The sequence below is a fragment of the Jatropha curcas genome, chromosome 1, assembly GCF_041381405.1.
Source record: "Jatropha curcas cultivar XTBG-Jc1 chromosome 1, XTBG_Jcur_1.0, whole genome shotgun sequence".
NCBI lineage: Eukaryota > Viridiplantae > Streptophyta > Magnoliopsida > Malpighiales > Euphorbiaceae > Jatropha > Jatropha curcas.
In genome coordinates, this window is record NC_143151.1 from 32412334 (window position 1) to 32426568 (window position 14235).

General features: G+C 33.1%; 1 protein-coding gene across 1 annotated transcript; it reads right to left on the reverse strand.

Annotated features, from left to right (window-relative positions):
• Positions 1–177: 177 nt before the first annotated feature.
• LYK3 (protein kinase family protein / peptidoglycan-binding LysM domain-containing protein) lies at positions 178–6926 on the reverse strand. The gene is made up of 11 exons (XM_012213687.4): positions 5728–6926; positions 4332–4415; positions 3427–3726; positions 3129–3274; positions 2957–3046; positions 2745–2850; positions 1976–2127; positions 1797–1894; positions 1565–1712; positions 714–821; positions 178–567 (listed from the first exon to the last, which is right to left on the reverse strand). Exons 1-11 carry the CDS (start codon positions 6311–6313, stop codon positions 403–405), a joined length of 1983 nt encoding a protein of 660 aa, XP_012069077.1. The 5' UTR covers positions 6314–6926; the 3' UTR covers positions 178–402.
• Between the last annotated feature and the right edge of the window lie 7309 nt (positions 6927–14235).

The window sequence follows — 14235 nt, forward strand, 5'->3', positions numbered from 1 at the left end:
GTACAACAAACTTATCTGTAATGCCTACAATTTTCAATTCTATCCAAGTTAACAAATAGAATATACTAAAGGGGTTCAATAACAGAAAAAACTGTGGATAAAGACCAAAATATGCTATTGCAATGGGCTACCAAACTATCTTGTCTACAGGAGCTATAAAACTTTTCCCTAGCTATATAATATAACCACATTTTTACATTGCATCAAAATTTTCCATCCAGAGGTAAAACTTGTGTACAAAATCAATAGTAATATTAATAGGTACCATATCACCTCTTTATTGGAATATCAAAGCTACTATGCATGCGCCTAATTAACTACATATAGGGCTCAAGTGGGTAAATAATGGAGAAACAAAGAAGGGCAAAGGAGTAGGAATTGGAATAGGAGCTTGCTTGATCACTATCTTCCCTGGACCAGGCCACTGAATACTTGGCTGTTTCCTGCAAGAGTTGCTTCCCACTCAATGGAGGATAAAAGGATCTGCGATAATGAAATCACAACTTGCTTCATGTCAGGCCGCAGGATGGGATCCTCATCTACACATTGTTTTGCAAGCATGGCCAACTGCGCAATGACATCCCACCAAGAAAGAAATTAGTTAAAAAGTCGAGTCACAACAATATGATTTGAAGGTGCAATTGCAAAATAGACATCTATGCTATTTTAAAGCAACAACCATTATTTAACACGAGGAAAGATGATAAATTTACCTTGAATACGCAATCATGAGGGTATAAATCCATCATATTGGGATCAATGTAATCTTTCAAGCTTGACATGCTCAGGGAGTCAGGTGAGTTCCTAAGAGCTGCTAGCATCTGCAATTTTATGAAAAAAATGTTTCAGTTAAGTAGCACACTGTGTGGATGTTTACTCAGTGAAATAAGGACACGTGATATTTGCAAAACAAATAGTGTTTGAATCACAGCAGATTCATCATAATCAGAAAAGTGAGATGAACATTCATAAGCCTAAGAGTTTAAGAGAATTGGAATTGAGAATATGCACAGGACAAGCATGCATATTTACTGACTAAAACGTTCTTTCAACTTCTTCTAAGTTTAAAATCATTTAATAAATTGAAAGCCCTAAGATTGGGAGGTATGCAGCCTTTCAGTTTTTCAATCTACACTTCTCACATTGTTTTTCAATCATACAGCTTCTGAATCTACCATACTCATCACCAAGAAAGAAGTGGGAGTCGGATAAAAGAGATATCTATGCTTCTACAAGAGCAGATGAAGCTCAATCAAACCTTCAGTGACAATGCAAAAAGTATGGCAAACACTTCCAATCACATTTGCAGAACTGTGGCCACCAATCCAAACTAATACTTCTGTACTCTACAGTTACACCCAAGAACAGAAGTTGTTGGACACTTTATCAGGAATGAAAGTTATAATGTAAACATTTTATTGTTGGTAACTTTTCAGTGAGTTTGCGACGAGACTTTCTGGCTTTCAAATATTAACAAACTGTGAAAGTTTGAAATTACGAAAATTTAATACAAAAACATGGTTCTCAGTAATATGATGGATTTTGGTGCAATAACAACACTTACAATGGATGCTAGTGAACGTCTTTCAGGATTTTTTGTTACGGCACCTTCAGTTCGAATGATGGCCTCCTTCCCAGATATGATCTCAAAAAGAACAACCCCAAAAGCGTACACATCACTTTTGGCTGTGGCAAGACCATCACTCAAATATCTGCACAGAACCAATGCTAAAAGTAAGACTATTAGAAGGACTTAGTATGGACCACGATAGCTGACCGACAGTCTATTTGCTTACTCTGGTGCCAGGTAACCAAAAGTACCAACAACTTTTGTTGCTGTAGTCTCTCCCTCGCCTCTTTTCCCAACAAGTTTTGCCAATCCAAAATCTGAAATCTAAATGCAAAAACTTTTTGAGATGAAGCAATGTATCTTCAGATTACAAGAAGCAATCAGTAAAATCTAATATGTGAAAACCTTAGCCCTGAAGGAACCATCAAGTAAGATGTTGCTTGTCTTGATATCCCGGTGGACATAGTGTGTTTTAGTGTGCTCATGGATGTATTCCAGACCTCTAGCTGCATCAAGTGCAACCTGGACCCTCATGATCCACGAAAGTGACGTATAACCTTCAAGGAAGCAACATTTGCAACATCAGTATCACATATGAATGTCACGGGTACATGAACCATAACTATGGATCTGAGAAGCACTTCTGGGTCAATTAAATGCTACCATTTGCAATATTATATATGATGGAGAAGAGAGATTACGAGACTTAAAAGAAGAGAGAGAGAGAGGGAGAGAGAGGAGGAGGAGGAGGAAAAGGAGCATTTCCCTGTCCTCTCAGATTAGAAAATCATGCTACACAGTAGGCTACAATGAGTTAAATTCTTCTTAACATTATCAATTCTTTTCTTTTTCATGTGAGGCAACATAGTCACTTCATCTTATTATCAAACCAACTGATTCTATCCATATGCAGGCCAAAATGTAAGTTCATTTTGGACATCTTCCCAAACTTCTCGCCATGAAAGGCATAGTTCTATACGTATTCTCACCATAAAGGCAGAGTAAATTCATAATGTGACATGTTCAAAATTTTCTTAGAACACTGCTAAACTCAACAAATTTTTTTTGAGAATTATAAACTTAAGAAATTTAAACGGTCCAAAACAAGCAACACTGAAACAACTACAGCACACAGCCATGAACACAGTATTCTAAGCAAGCTTAAGCAACTTACCCTTATTCTGAGGATCATGCAGATGGTTTTTAAGTGAACCCTTCTGAGCATATTCATAAATCAGGAAGAGCTCATCATCACTGGTTGCATAGCCAATCAATTCTACCTTGACAAAATTAAAACAATACAGTCAAAACTTTGAATTGCTGAAAGAAACAAGCTAGAAAACCAAAAGCACCATTGGTGAACCTTTAATTTACCAAAAGAATTACCAGATTTGTATGGTGGACCTTGCACAAGACTTTCATCTCTGCCATAAATTCTTTAGTTTTTGTAGCAGTCATTCTCTTAACGGCAACTTCCTGAAAGGTTAACATCGAGTGACAATGAGAATTACTATACACCATGATATAAAACTAAGAAACAAAGGAAACAGCTAGAAACCTGGTCATGAAGGTGGCCATAATATACAGAACCATACGTTCCATGCCCAATAAGATTTGAATCAGAGAATCCATCAGTGGCAAAAATAATGTCTTCATATGTGAAAACCACAGGCTTTTCCATGTCAAGCATATCAGTTCCTAAAGCTGTCAATGAGAATATGGAATCATACATGTGAACTTAAACTTGGCAAAATAAGCACTTTGATGATATCAAACATGAAAAAGAAAACAATGGCTAATGCTGAAATTCAAGCATCTAAAGCTCTTTTAGAATCTCATAGATGGTTTTATAAAACCTTTAGGTATAGTATTTTGGTGGCTGCTAGACTCCCCATTTGTTTGCTTCCAGTCTCCAGATTTGCCAGACATGTACCTCCCTGAAGCACAGCAGAAACTTGGCTTGCGAAGGATATGAAACTTATGAGAACTCTTGCCATCAGGGTCTTTAGCACGATCTCCTCGAGCTTTAGAAAAGCAGCTAGAGGACTTCAAGCATACACAAACGACTATACAAAATAAAATCAGTGCAAGACCAACCCCGAGACCACCTATTATCCATACATAAGATATATGTGCCTTGTGCTTCACTGGATTTGCTGCATGCATAAGGCATTCAAGTCATAATATGACATATGAGAACTGAACTGAGATTACACCTAAAGAAATGTCAATCAAATTAAAAAAGGCAAGGAAAAAATGGGGGGTAAGAATCATAATCAGAAGCTTGGAAACCAAAAAAAGATGTCCAGAGAATATAAATCAACATTTGGATATTATCAACGGATCGAAAGGGAATTGGAGACAGATTTACTATGGCTCTAAGTTGATTATATTATCTAACCTCGATAAGAGTAGTAAACTAACAATAAATGCATGTTAACACTAGTCATCCGTTCATATACAATACTTAAAGTATTTAACTTCTTTCTTATATTCAGTATCCAAAGATATGTCATATATCTGAACTATTAAGTTTCTTGCTACATCTTCATTTTCATATGCTTGATGCTCCAATTATTACATCAATAATTTTTCTTTTATGGAAGCTGCTGACACTTGTTAACTTATATACATTCAGCAAAATACACAACTATTTAAAAACTCAAATGTCTGTACGTGTGAGCAGTTATTGAATTCATAAAGTAGCATAACAAAGGACAAACAGCTTCTTTTGTTTAACAACATTACAGAGATAAAATACCTGAGAAATTATCCAAGGAAGGTTCAGGAGCTGGAGTGGGACTAAGAGGAATGTCATTCTCCACAGGATAAGGCTCACCAGGAACTGGGAAAAACGAATAATAAGAAGAGGGAAAAAAGAGAGGGAGAGGTTAATAAGCAAATAGCGGCCCAAATAAGGTGCATCTATAATTTTACAAAAATGACTAGAATAGATAGCCAAAAGAAAAGGACTAAAATGAAATCCAGTTGAGTATAAATGATTGAAAAGGCACAACAAAGTGGGATGTTAGGCATTAATAACCATCCGGACTTCTATTACCAAAAGTGCTTGCTCCATTAAAGACAATTAATCCTTATTTTTTCGAGCACTATACAGCCTTTAATTTGCTTCCATTCCTATATGCTGACCAACTGCCACTTGCATGATCTGCTAAGAAATTTGAGATTGCATATCAAATAGGATGTTGTGCAAAGCTGCTCTGTGTATGCACCTGAATATGAGGTTGCAGAATCAAGTAAGCTAACTTTTGGGTTGGGGAATTGAATGCTAAAGACCTCTTCTGAGAATACTCTGAAATCCATTCAGCTTATCTCCTTATCCAGCAAATATTTACCACACAATCCACTAGAAAGATAGTTTCTCCAGCTATAATTTAACTGCAGCTCTAAATCTGTGAGCTTGCTTAAGCTCTTGATATTGGTTTCACAGGCCTTTCTAGCACCATTCCCCTTCACAGGAATACAAGAAATGCCAATTGCTTCAAGTTGGGCACAACACTGACAGTTAAGTATCCAACTGTTTGCGTTCAGTTTTACATTTTCTGAGCATCATATAATGCTGCTCTTACAAAAAGCTACCAAAGATTTGCAAACTATAATTATAGATTCTTGTTTTGATATGTCATTAGAATCAATAACATTTGAACCTATTTCCAACTTCCTTAAATTAGAGAAGTTACTCAAAATCTATCCCAACTACATATAGCCAAAAATTGCACCGTGATGAATCACAATTTCGCCTCTCAACCCATCATTCAAGCCAATCTCAAGATTTTGAAAATAGCATAATAGACTGTCATCATGTCATTCTAACCTCACAAGTAAACAAGGCGTCTCTGGCACAAGGCTACACACGTCCTGAGGGTTCATTGAGATTCCAACTCCATAAATACAAAAACTACCAGCAAACTACTTTCTACATTTTTTGCCAAAATTTATCTATTTCCCAAAAGCAAGCTAACTATCAACTCAAAAAGGCATGGCATTGCAGATATTTACATATACCAGAAATTACAGGTTCCTCAAATCTTAAACTCATAAACATTTCCAAAATGAACAAGTTTCCTAAAATCATTTGATATTGCACATCGGGAGCATATATAGAAAAACTGACAAAATTGGAGCACAAGACTAACCTGAATTCAAAGGAATATAGTAAAGAGTACCAACAGTAACATTATCAGGATTCCCTATTCCATTTACTGCCTCGATACTATCCATGCTAACCCCGAATCGACTTGACAATGACTCCACAGTATCTCCCTCCCCCATCACATAACTCATCAAGTAATTCCACAACCCACTTGAACACCCACAAAACAGCCTCAATGAAATCACTGCACCAACCTTGGCTTTTCTTGTCGTATTTGGAAGAAAACCAAGCCCATCATAAGCATTGATCACAATGTCATACACATAACCATCGCTTGATTTCATTGTATATGTAGTATTCGAGGCATAAACCTTGTCTATGGATAAGCAAGAGCAATTCTTCTTGATGAATATGTACCCATGATCACTGCCTTCCACGGTTACATCTTGGGGCAACACATCGAACATGCTTTGGATCACTGCTAGAGTCTGATTCTCTTGAGGTTTAAAGGCCATAAACGATGTGCATAAGCGTGTGGTATCCGTACAATTCATGGGTTGTGTGGAATATGAGCGTACAGAAGGGATTCGAAGGGAAACAAAGCATATCAGTAGAAACAAAAAATTCATTGTACTTAAAATTTTCGTATTCAATTAGAGTACCAAGAAGATTCAAGATTTGAATTTTAAGAATAAACTTGGAATAAATTTCAAGAAAAGTAGGAAGGGAAGTTCAAGATTTGAACTCTATGAAGAGAATTCGGAAATAAAATTAAAAAAGAAAGGAATAAAAGAAGCATAAATTTGATAAAAGAATAAGTACTTAGCTAAATTTAGTGAAGGATAGTGACTAAAGCTGACAACTTAGCAGAAAACAGTAAAAAGAAACATGGGGACAGTACAAATGATCAAGAAGAACGTGGAATGGGATCTACAGAAGTATATTTCTTTTTCCAGTTTCTTTTTACAGAATATGGAGGAAAAATAATCAAGAATTGAGAGAAGAAGGAAAAAAAGATGGGTTTGGAGAAATGGTTAGAGTGGAGAAGGTAATGGTGAGTTTTGGTTAATAGAATAGTATTGATGCAAGTACTAAGGGGGGTTTGAGCAGAAGAAGAAGCAGAGAATGAGGGACCTGCAAACAGAGCATTGTTTGTTTGGTTAAGTTTTGTGCGTTTTTCCACTTTCAGCTTCTCTGGTAATTTGCTGTCACTGTAAAAAGCGAAAGCGACTTTCAGAGAAGACTCAACAGTTGAAGGGTGTGCACCAGAGACCTGCAGCAGTGTGTAGATATTTAACGATGCTTTTCGTATTACTAACCTACCCTTGATTTTAATTTATCAATACTATTTCTCATTTTATTAGATAGATGAAAAATATCAATGATTTTATTATCTAAATAAAACATTTCAGATAATAATAAGATAAAATTTTATTAGTCATAGTTATTATTGTGTGAAAAGTTTACAAATATTTCACATTTCTAAGCTTTAAATCATTAAGTATTTTAAACCTACTTTTGCATAATAAGTGATTTGTTTGCCAAAATATTAATTAACATTTTATGGTGTATATTAATATATTAATTACTCTGGATTTTTGTAGTTTTAAAAAATTATTAACGTTGTTCTCGATCTTTATTTATTTATATCCATAAACACATTAATTTTCATATTATTGTAGTTAGATATTATTAACTTACTATGATAATTATAAAAAAATAAATTTATAATCACGCATTAAAAGTTTATTTTTTAAAAATATATGGATAAATTTTATCGCATTAAAAGTAATTTCATATATATTTTTTTGCATGATGAATATTATTACTGTCAAAGAAATATTCTTGAAAAAATGATAAAAATATTATTATTTTTTCTCGAAAGAAAAAAGAATCGAGGGCAAAATGGGAAACGAAATTCACGAGATTAGTAGTAACCATTAAGCGATGCAATAGAAAAGGTGGTAGTGTTGGAAAAAGCCTAGGCACAAATTACAAAGGGCTGGAAGAACCTTGAGATAGTTGGTTGGTCGGGTCCCACTTTCTTTAGTGGCGCCAAAATTCACAAGTACTCGGCGATAAATTCACGATTTTAACGAACTCTGGGTAGTCTTACGTTGACCCGTTTTACTTTGGCCTCTGTTGCCGACACCGAAAACGCTCGACGGGCAGTAATCGTGTATATTTCTTGCTCTAACTTCATTGATTTTTGTAACCATTTGTCCGAAGCAATTGAATTTTGTGAAATATAATAGAAAATCATGATTTGTATTAATTTATTATTATTATTACTATTATTATTAAAAATGTTTTTGGATTAGCAAACCTATGCTGAAAAATATAAAATAAAAATATAAAAATATATTAGACTAAATCATTAACTTCTCGATGAATTTGGGAAATTTTGGAAATGGGTGAATTTTTCTTTTAAACACATTTTAAGTACGCAATTTTAATAAGGATATTTTCTATATGGGAGTCCAAAATGGAATAATATTATTGATTATATAAAATGGATGGTCCGTGTTTTAAAATAATATTTACCAAATTGATAATAATTTATGTGTTAGAGAGAATTTAAAACATCTCATTTTTCATTCATATTTTCTATAGACGTGGAAAAATCAATAAAATCATAGATGATTATCAAGCGGATGCATTTGGTTAACAATTAACTGTGATGGTAGCTTAAAGCACTTTCTCAATTCTGCCAGCTCGTGTTTATGTGTGGTGTAGGCTAATCTGATGGGTGTGTATAGCCACGGCTAATTAGATAATTTGGATTAGACCCTTTATTATATTTAAAAAGAAAAAAAAAAGTTTTGTCCAAGCACTACATCAAATTCAATTTTTTATTTACTTAAAAATGAATTTTTGATAAATAAAATCAAAAGAAAGCTTGCTTTACTAGATTTATGTTTATTAAATATTTAAATTACAATGGGTGTGTAGTTATTTCGTTTATAATTATAAAGACACATATTGCATATGTGGAAGAGCATCCCTGGCGCGGCGATTTATTGGAAGGGTTAAAGAAAATCGGTGAAATGTGGTGGTGCGTTTGACTGGGGTAGGGCCACACGTGCAGAGGGGACAACTGTGAAAACATAATATTTGCATATTAGACGGAGAGATCTAACCTGGCCCAAACGCCAAAAGATACCAAACGAGAGACTGAGATCCCTTTTTTATTTAAATTATATTATATTCTCCTTCCATTCCTTATTTTATTGTTCATTTTTCTATACCTTTCTTCGAGAAATTAGGTTTTCCTGCTAAGTTAATAAATTAATACCCTTGATTTAGGGCCTCTAAATATGGAAGAACACTAATCCCATATATACCATCAATATTAGCCTTTTTTTTTTCTTTTTAAATTAAAAATAAATTAAACTTCGATCGATCAATAACAATCAAATCAGCTTTTAATAATTCTCGAACCATAAGAGAATGATACTCTACAATTCGCAAACACCTCTAAATACCCAAAATTACATCGTCAAGGAGCGAATTGTTTGTTTGTGCTTTATTATTTTAATCTTAAATATTAATTGATTAATTATTATTATTATGAAGCTATGCAACTTTTTTATAACTAAATATTATGATACAAGATATATTGATATAATGCTGTAATAAAGCATAGTAAACCCTAATATAGACAGAAATTATAAATAAAAATAAAATCATAAACTCAAACATAAATAGAAAATTGAATTTGAAGCCTTTAAATTAAAAGTCTGACTGTCAAGCAACACAAAATGTGTCCTCTCTTGATTTTGGATACCAAATAAAGTTGATAAGCAATGAAATGAAATTCCACCAACAATGACTTCTCACCTAATGAATTGGCTGTTAGCATGCGAGAGGGTAAAAGGGTTAGTAAATAAAATTGTTATTTGATAAAAAGATGATGGGATAATTATATTTTTGTTAATCACTTTCTTCAATGAATGGCCATGCCAAAATCATTAAACACATTTGCCATTTTTGAATTATTAAAAAAAAAAAAAAAAAAAAAAATTTGCATGGTAAGTAGGCCAAGGAAAAAAGGGTTGTGAATAACTACCTGCCTTAATACTTAATCCTTGACAATAGAAACCTAATAAAATAAATCTAGTTAGATAACAAAGGTAGCAGGCAGCTAGGATTGGAAGGAAAGTGGGACCAGATTTTCCACATCATGTACAGGTGGAATTTAGCTGGAGGTTAATCATATCACATTAAGATAACATTAAACTTTGTCTATGTGGACTTTAGCTATTAATAATGTCATCATAAAAATTATAGTATTAGTTAGCAAAAGTTCCTTTTGTATCTTTTTAGTGAGTAATCTGAGTATATCCAGACTGGATTTTTTTGTACTCAATATACACATAATTTTGATGGAATTTTGAAAGATTTACTGTATGGCATGATTACTTAAAGTTAAAGAGTCCTTTTGGGCACATATCTTTAGGAATCATTTAAGAATTTCCAAGTTGTCATAATTGTCATATTTCATCTCTGTCTGACCTTTTATTTATCAGCTTTTCCATATGTGTTTTTGCTTGAGGGAAATTTCAGTTAAAGATTTTCGAATTTTTTTATTACATTAAAAATAAATAAAAGGGAATATTTTTCCATTGAGGAGCACAAGGGGCTAAAGCCACTCAATTCATATGTAGCCAATAAGGCCCAATGTTTTGGATGGCTACTCAAAAAGCCCAATGCGAGTTGTCTTCTGTTTATTTTTTTCAGCCCACCTTTTGACTTTGGTGGGCTTTATACAGCATTTAACTTCATCATACATTTTTTCTTTACCTAAGCTGTGTGCTACCTTAAGCGGGTGCTTAAGCCCAGTATGGCCTGTATAGGTCTAATGGGCTCTTCTCCCTCTCTTTTTTTTTTTTTTTTTTAAATATTTTTAATGTCAGTGTTAAAGTGTAAGGTTGTTTTATTTAGTGCAACTGAAAGTAATAATGATGATTTTTTAGGCTTTTGAGCATTTTGACTTTTACTTTTCTTTTTCGGAAATTTTAGTGCCGGAAGACATTTTTGGTTTAATTTCTTCATTGGATGTAGTCTTTCTTCTTAAGCTTCTACACCATTAAATAAGAAGGTCAACAATTTTGGCTAAGAAACCAAAATTATAGTTAGCACAAACTTCACAAAGGGTTGGGACCATGTAGAGAGCAACTACTTCTTCTCTTTCCACTTTCCATTTTAAGACAAGACAAGATATGATCAGATGATCAAAATTCAAAATCCTCTTGAAGAAATTTCATTTTGGGAGAGATGGGTTTAAGACTTGAAATATCCAAAAACGGAAGGCCAAGCTTTCGTTGGAATTTTGGGAACTTGGTTGGCAGATAATTATGTTTATGGGTGGTTGGGATTTGGGAACATGCTGGCATTTCAGTAGAAAATATTGCAACTTTCTCTAATTGCTCTTTCCTTGAATCTACGTCAAAGACTCAAACCTAGAGAGCAACTTTCTCACCTTTTTCATTTGAAATTTTTGCATTTTTCCTTTCTTTCGTTATTTTTTCTTAATTTTTTTTTTTTTTGTAAGTTCTAAAGAGGAAATTCCAACCTAAATTTACTTTAACTTTGAAAGTATATATAATACCACAACCAAGCTAAAAATGATGGATGATTTAGAAGCATGGCAGAAAATAAAAAGTGAAGACAAAAAAAAGAAGGAAAATAAAAAAAAAAATGATGATGAGGAGAAAGGAAGGTTTGTGATTTGTTGGTGAGTGACATATTTTTCATCTTTGACACACCGTATCAAACATTTGTTTACGGCTCATAATGCGTTCATACCTTAGGCTTGGCATCCACTCCCGGGCATAAGGGCTTTCTCCTATAAAGCCAAAACATTATTAGACACTTGATAAATCATAAGAAAAGCACTCCGATGTTTTTTCTTTTTCTTTTTTTTTTTTTTAAAATATTATATATCAAGTTGGCTCCAAGAAGCATAATACAATAGTACGGGGATAAATGAGATTCGAATCTGGATATATTGCTAAATCATGTGTGCACTTACCACTCAATTTTACTTTATGTGCTCTTAGAGAGGATTAATTATTATAAGAGAGGATTATCCTCGGTGTCGCAGCCAACAATCTTTGGAAAATCAACACATGAAAAGATTAATTATTATCCTTATAACTGTCCCATTGAATTTTTAATTTTGGCGCATGCGTTTCAAAGAAAAAAGATGTCTTTGTTAACTTAATGGACATCTTGACTTAATCAAGAATAAGGACACAAAATGGAAGGGCCATCATAAAAATTCAAAGCAATTGGACTTATTTTAAAACACTTATCATAATAAAAATGGATTAATTAATTCATTAATCTTATGAATAGAAAAAAAAAAAAAAAAAAAAAGAAGATTCGAAGAAGAACCTCATTGCATTATGTAAATAAAATCCACCTTAACCAATCATAATCAAGAAAGGAGGCTCTTTTGGTGGTTGTAATCAACATCTTACTTTTTAGACAACTACCCTCATGATTCTAATTATCATGATTACCAAGTATTGCATTAGTCTAATTACTTCAAAAGCTAGATAAATTCTTCCCCACAAATCATCAAATACAAATTAGGATTGGATGATCATCTATTTATCATTGGAAATAATAATAATATTTAAGCAAATATCGAGTTGTAATAAAATATATTTTTATTTATGCAGTATATTTAATTATATTGCAATATTTTTCACTGTAATTCAACTATTTTCCACCAATGAGAACCCAGTGAAATTCAAATTTTTTAGTTATTAAGACAATCAAAGTACTCTCATTCGGATTCAGTAAAGAGCTCTAAATGGAATTATATTTAACTAAGTCTATAGCTATCAATACGAATGTTTTAATGTATATTCACAATTTGAGATTTTGTACTTAGAAAACAATCACTATAGTGATCTCATTTGACAAACTAACGAGCAAAGTGGCTCAAATAAGCTAAGGATTTTTAAAGTACAGAGGACATAGTGGCAATCAATGGAATGAAGAAAAAACATGAGAAGAGGATATGGATATATCATATCATAATATTAGAGAATGTAACAATGGTGGGGTGGTGGGACCTATAGCCAAAGTTATTGCGGATATATATGTATCAAAATGCTATTTATATATGTGTCTGTAAATTGATGTTACGATTGTATGGATCCATATGTATGAGTTGATGGTTATAAACGTGGGGGAAAAAACAAAGAGAGAGCAGCCTCTTGTTGTAAGGCACACATGCTATATCTTCTGCTCATGTTCGACCAACCAACTTAGCATGCCAAAGGCATCAGAAAGTGATGTGGAGAGCACAGCGTACAAGGGACACTTAGTGTTTTTTTCTATCATATATAAATAAATTGCTAAATTACCGAAATAGGCCAAAACTAAAATGCAAATACCCATCAAAACGCTACTCTCTTCTTCCCCAAACTTTCAAAAATCCTAAACGCGGCCTAAAAACAACAGCTGTTTTTGCCACGTAAGTCTTAAACAGTAACTGAGTAAATGAGTGTTTATTTACACATCGGGCCAAAATCAAATCATAGATCAATCGAACGGTCGTGATTGTCACATCAAACAGAGTCCTATGACAAGACCGGTACCTTTAGTGCGCCACATCTAACTTGCAATAAACTCTCACACTTACTATACTCTCTCTCCCAGAGCACAAACAAAAGCATCATATTCATTGCTCTCTTCTCTCGCTAAAAAGCTAACTCCTTGAAATGACATTTATTTCACGAGTTGTTTGGGCCTTTATGCTGTGGACCCAATCACCACCGTCCGATTTCTAATCATCGGTTGTTAAGCTCTTTTCCTAAGATTAGGACTCCTGTTTAAGATAAATGTAGGAACATGTACTTGAAAAAGAAACTGAAAAGATAATGTAGGGACCAGAACCGGATCTTAAATGTACGGCTACCATACGTGTTGGAGCATTCAACGGTTTTGTACGCGAAGTACTGGATTATATCCTCATTAGTGACCTAAAAGATTCGAGATTCCACCTTAAATAATAACCTAGTAAAATTAGTTGGGAAAAATAAAAATAAAATAACAAAATTATTTGTTTTTTGCAAATTTATGTAAATTATTCGTGAATTTGCAATTTACCTATTAACTTGTAATTGTTTTTCTAAGAACTGATGTTCTGAATGGCCATAAGATAAGCACATGGTTGCATTTATTATTATTATATCTTTTTTTTTTTTTAGAGTAGGTATGTGCTTTTAATTTTATTGATATTGATAAATTACAAGTAATTTTATTAGTTAAAATCATCATTATATAATTATTTATTTTGTTTTCAATAAATTATCTTTTAAAAATGAATATATGATGAAATCATAAGAAGGTGCATGAGTTTTATTTACATTTTATTGATTAAAACTTGAATATTGGAACATAGTATGAATGAGAGAGTGAATGGTATTATGGTATAAATTTTTATTAATTAATATTATAAGATTGACTTAGAGGTAAAGATCAAGATGGTTTTATTTTGTTTGGAAAAATGAGAAAAATATTTTAAAAAAAT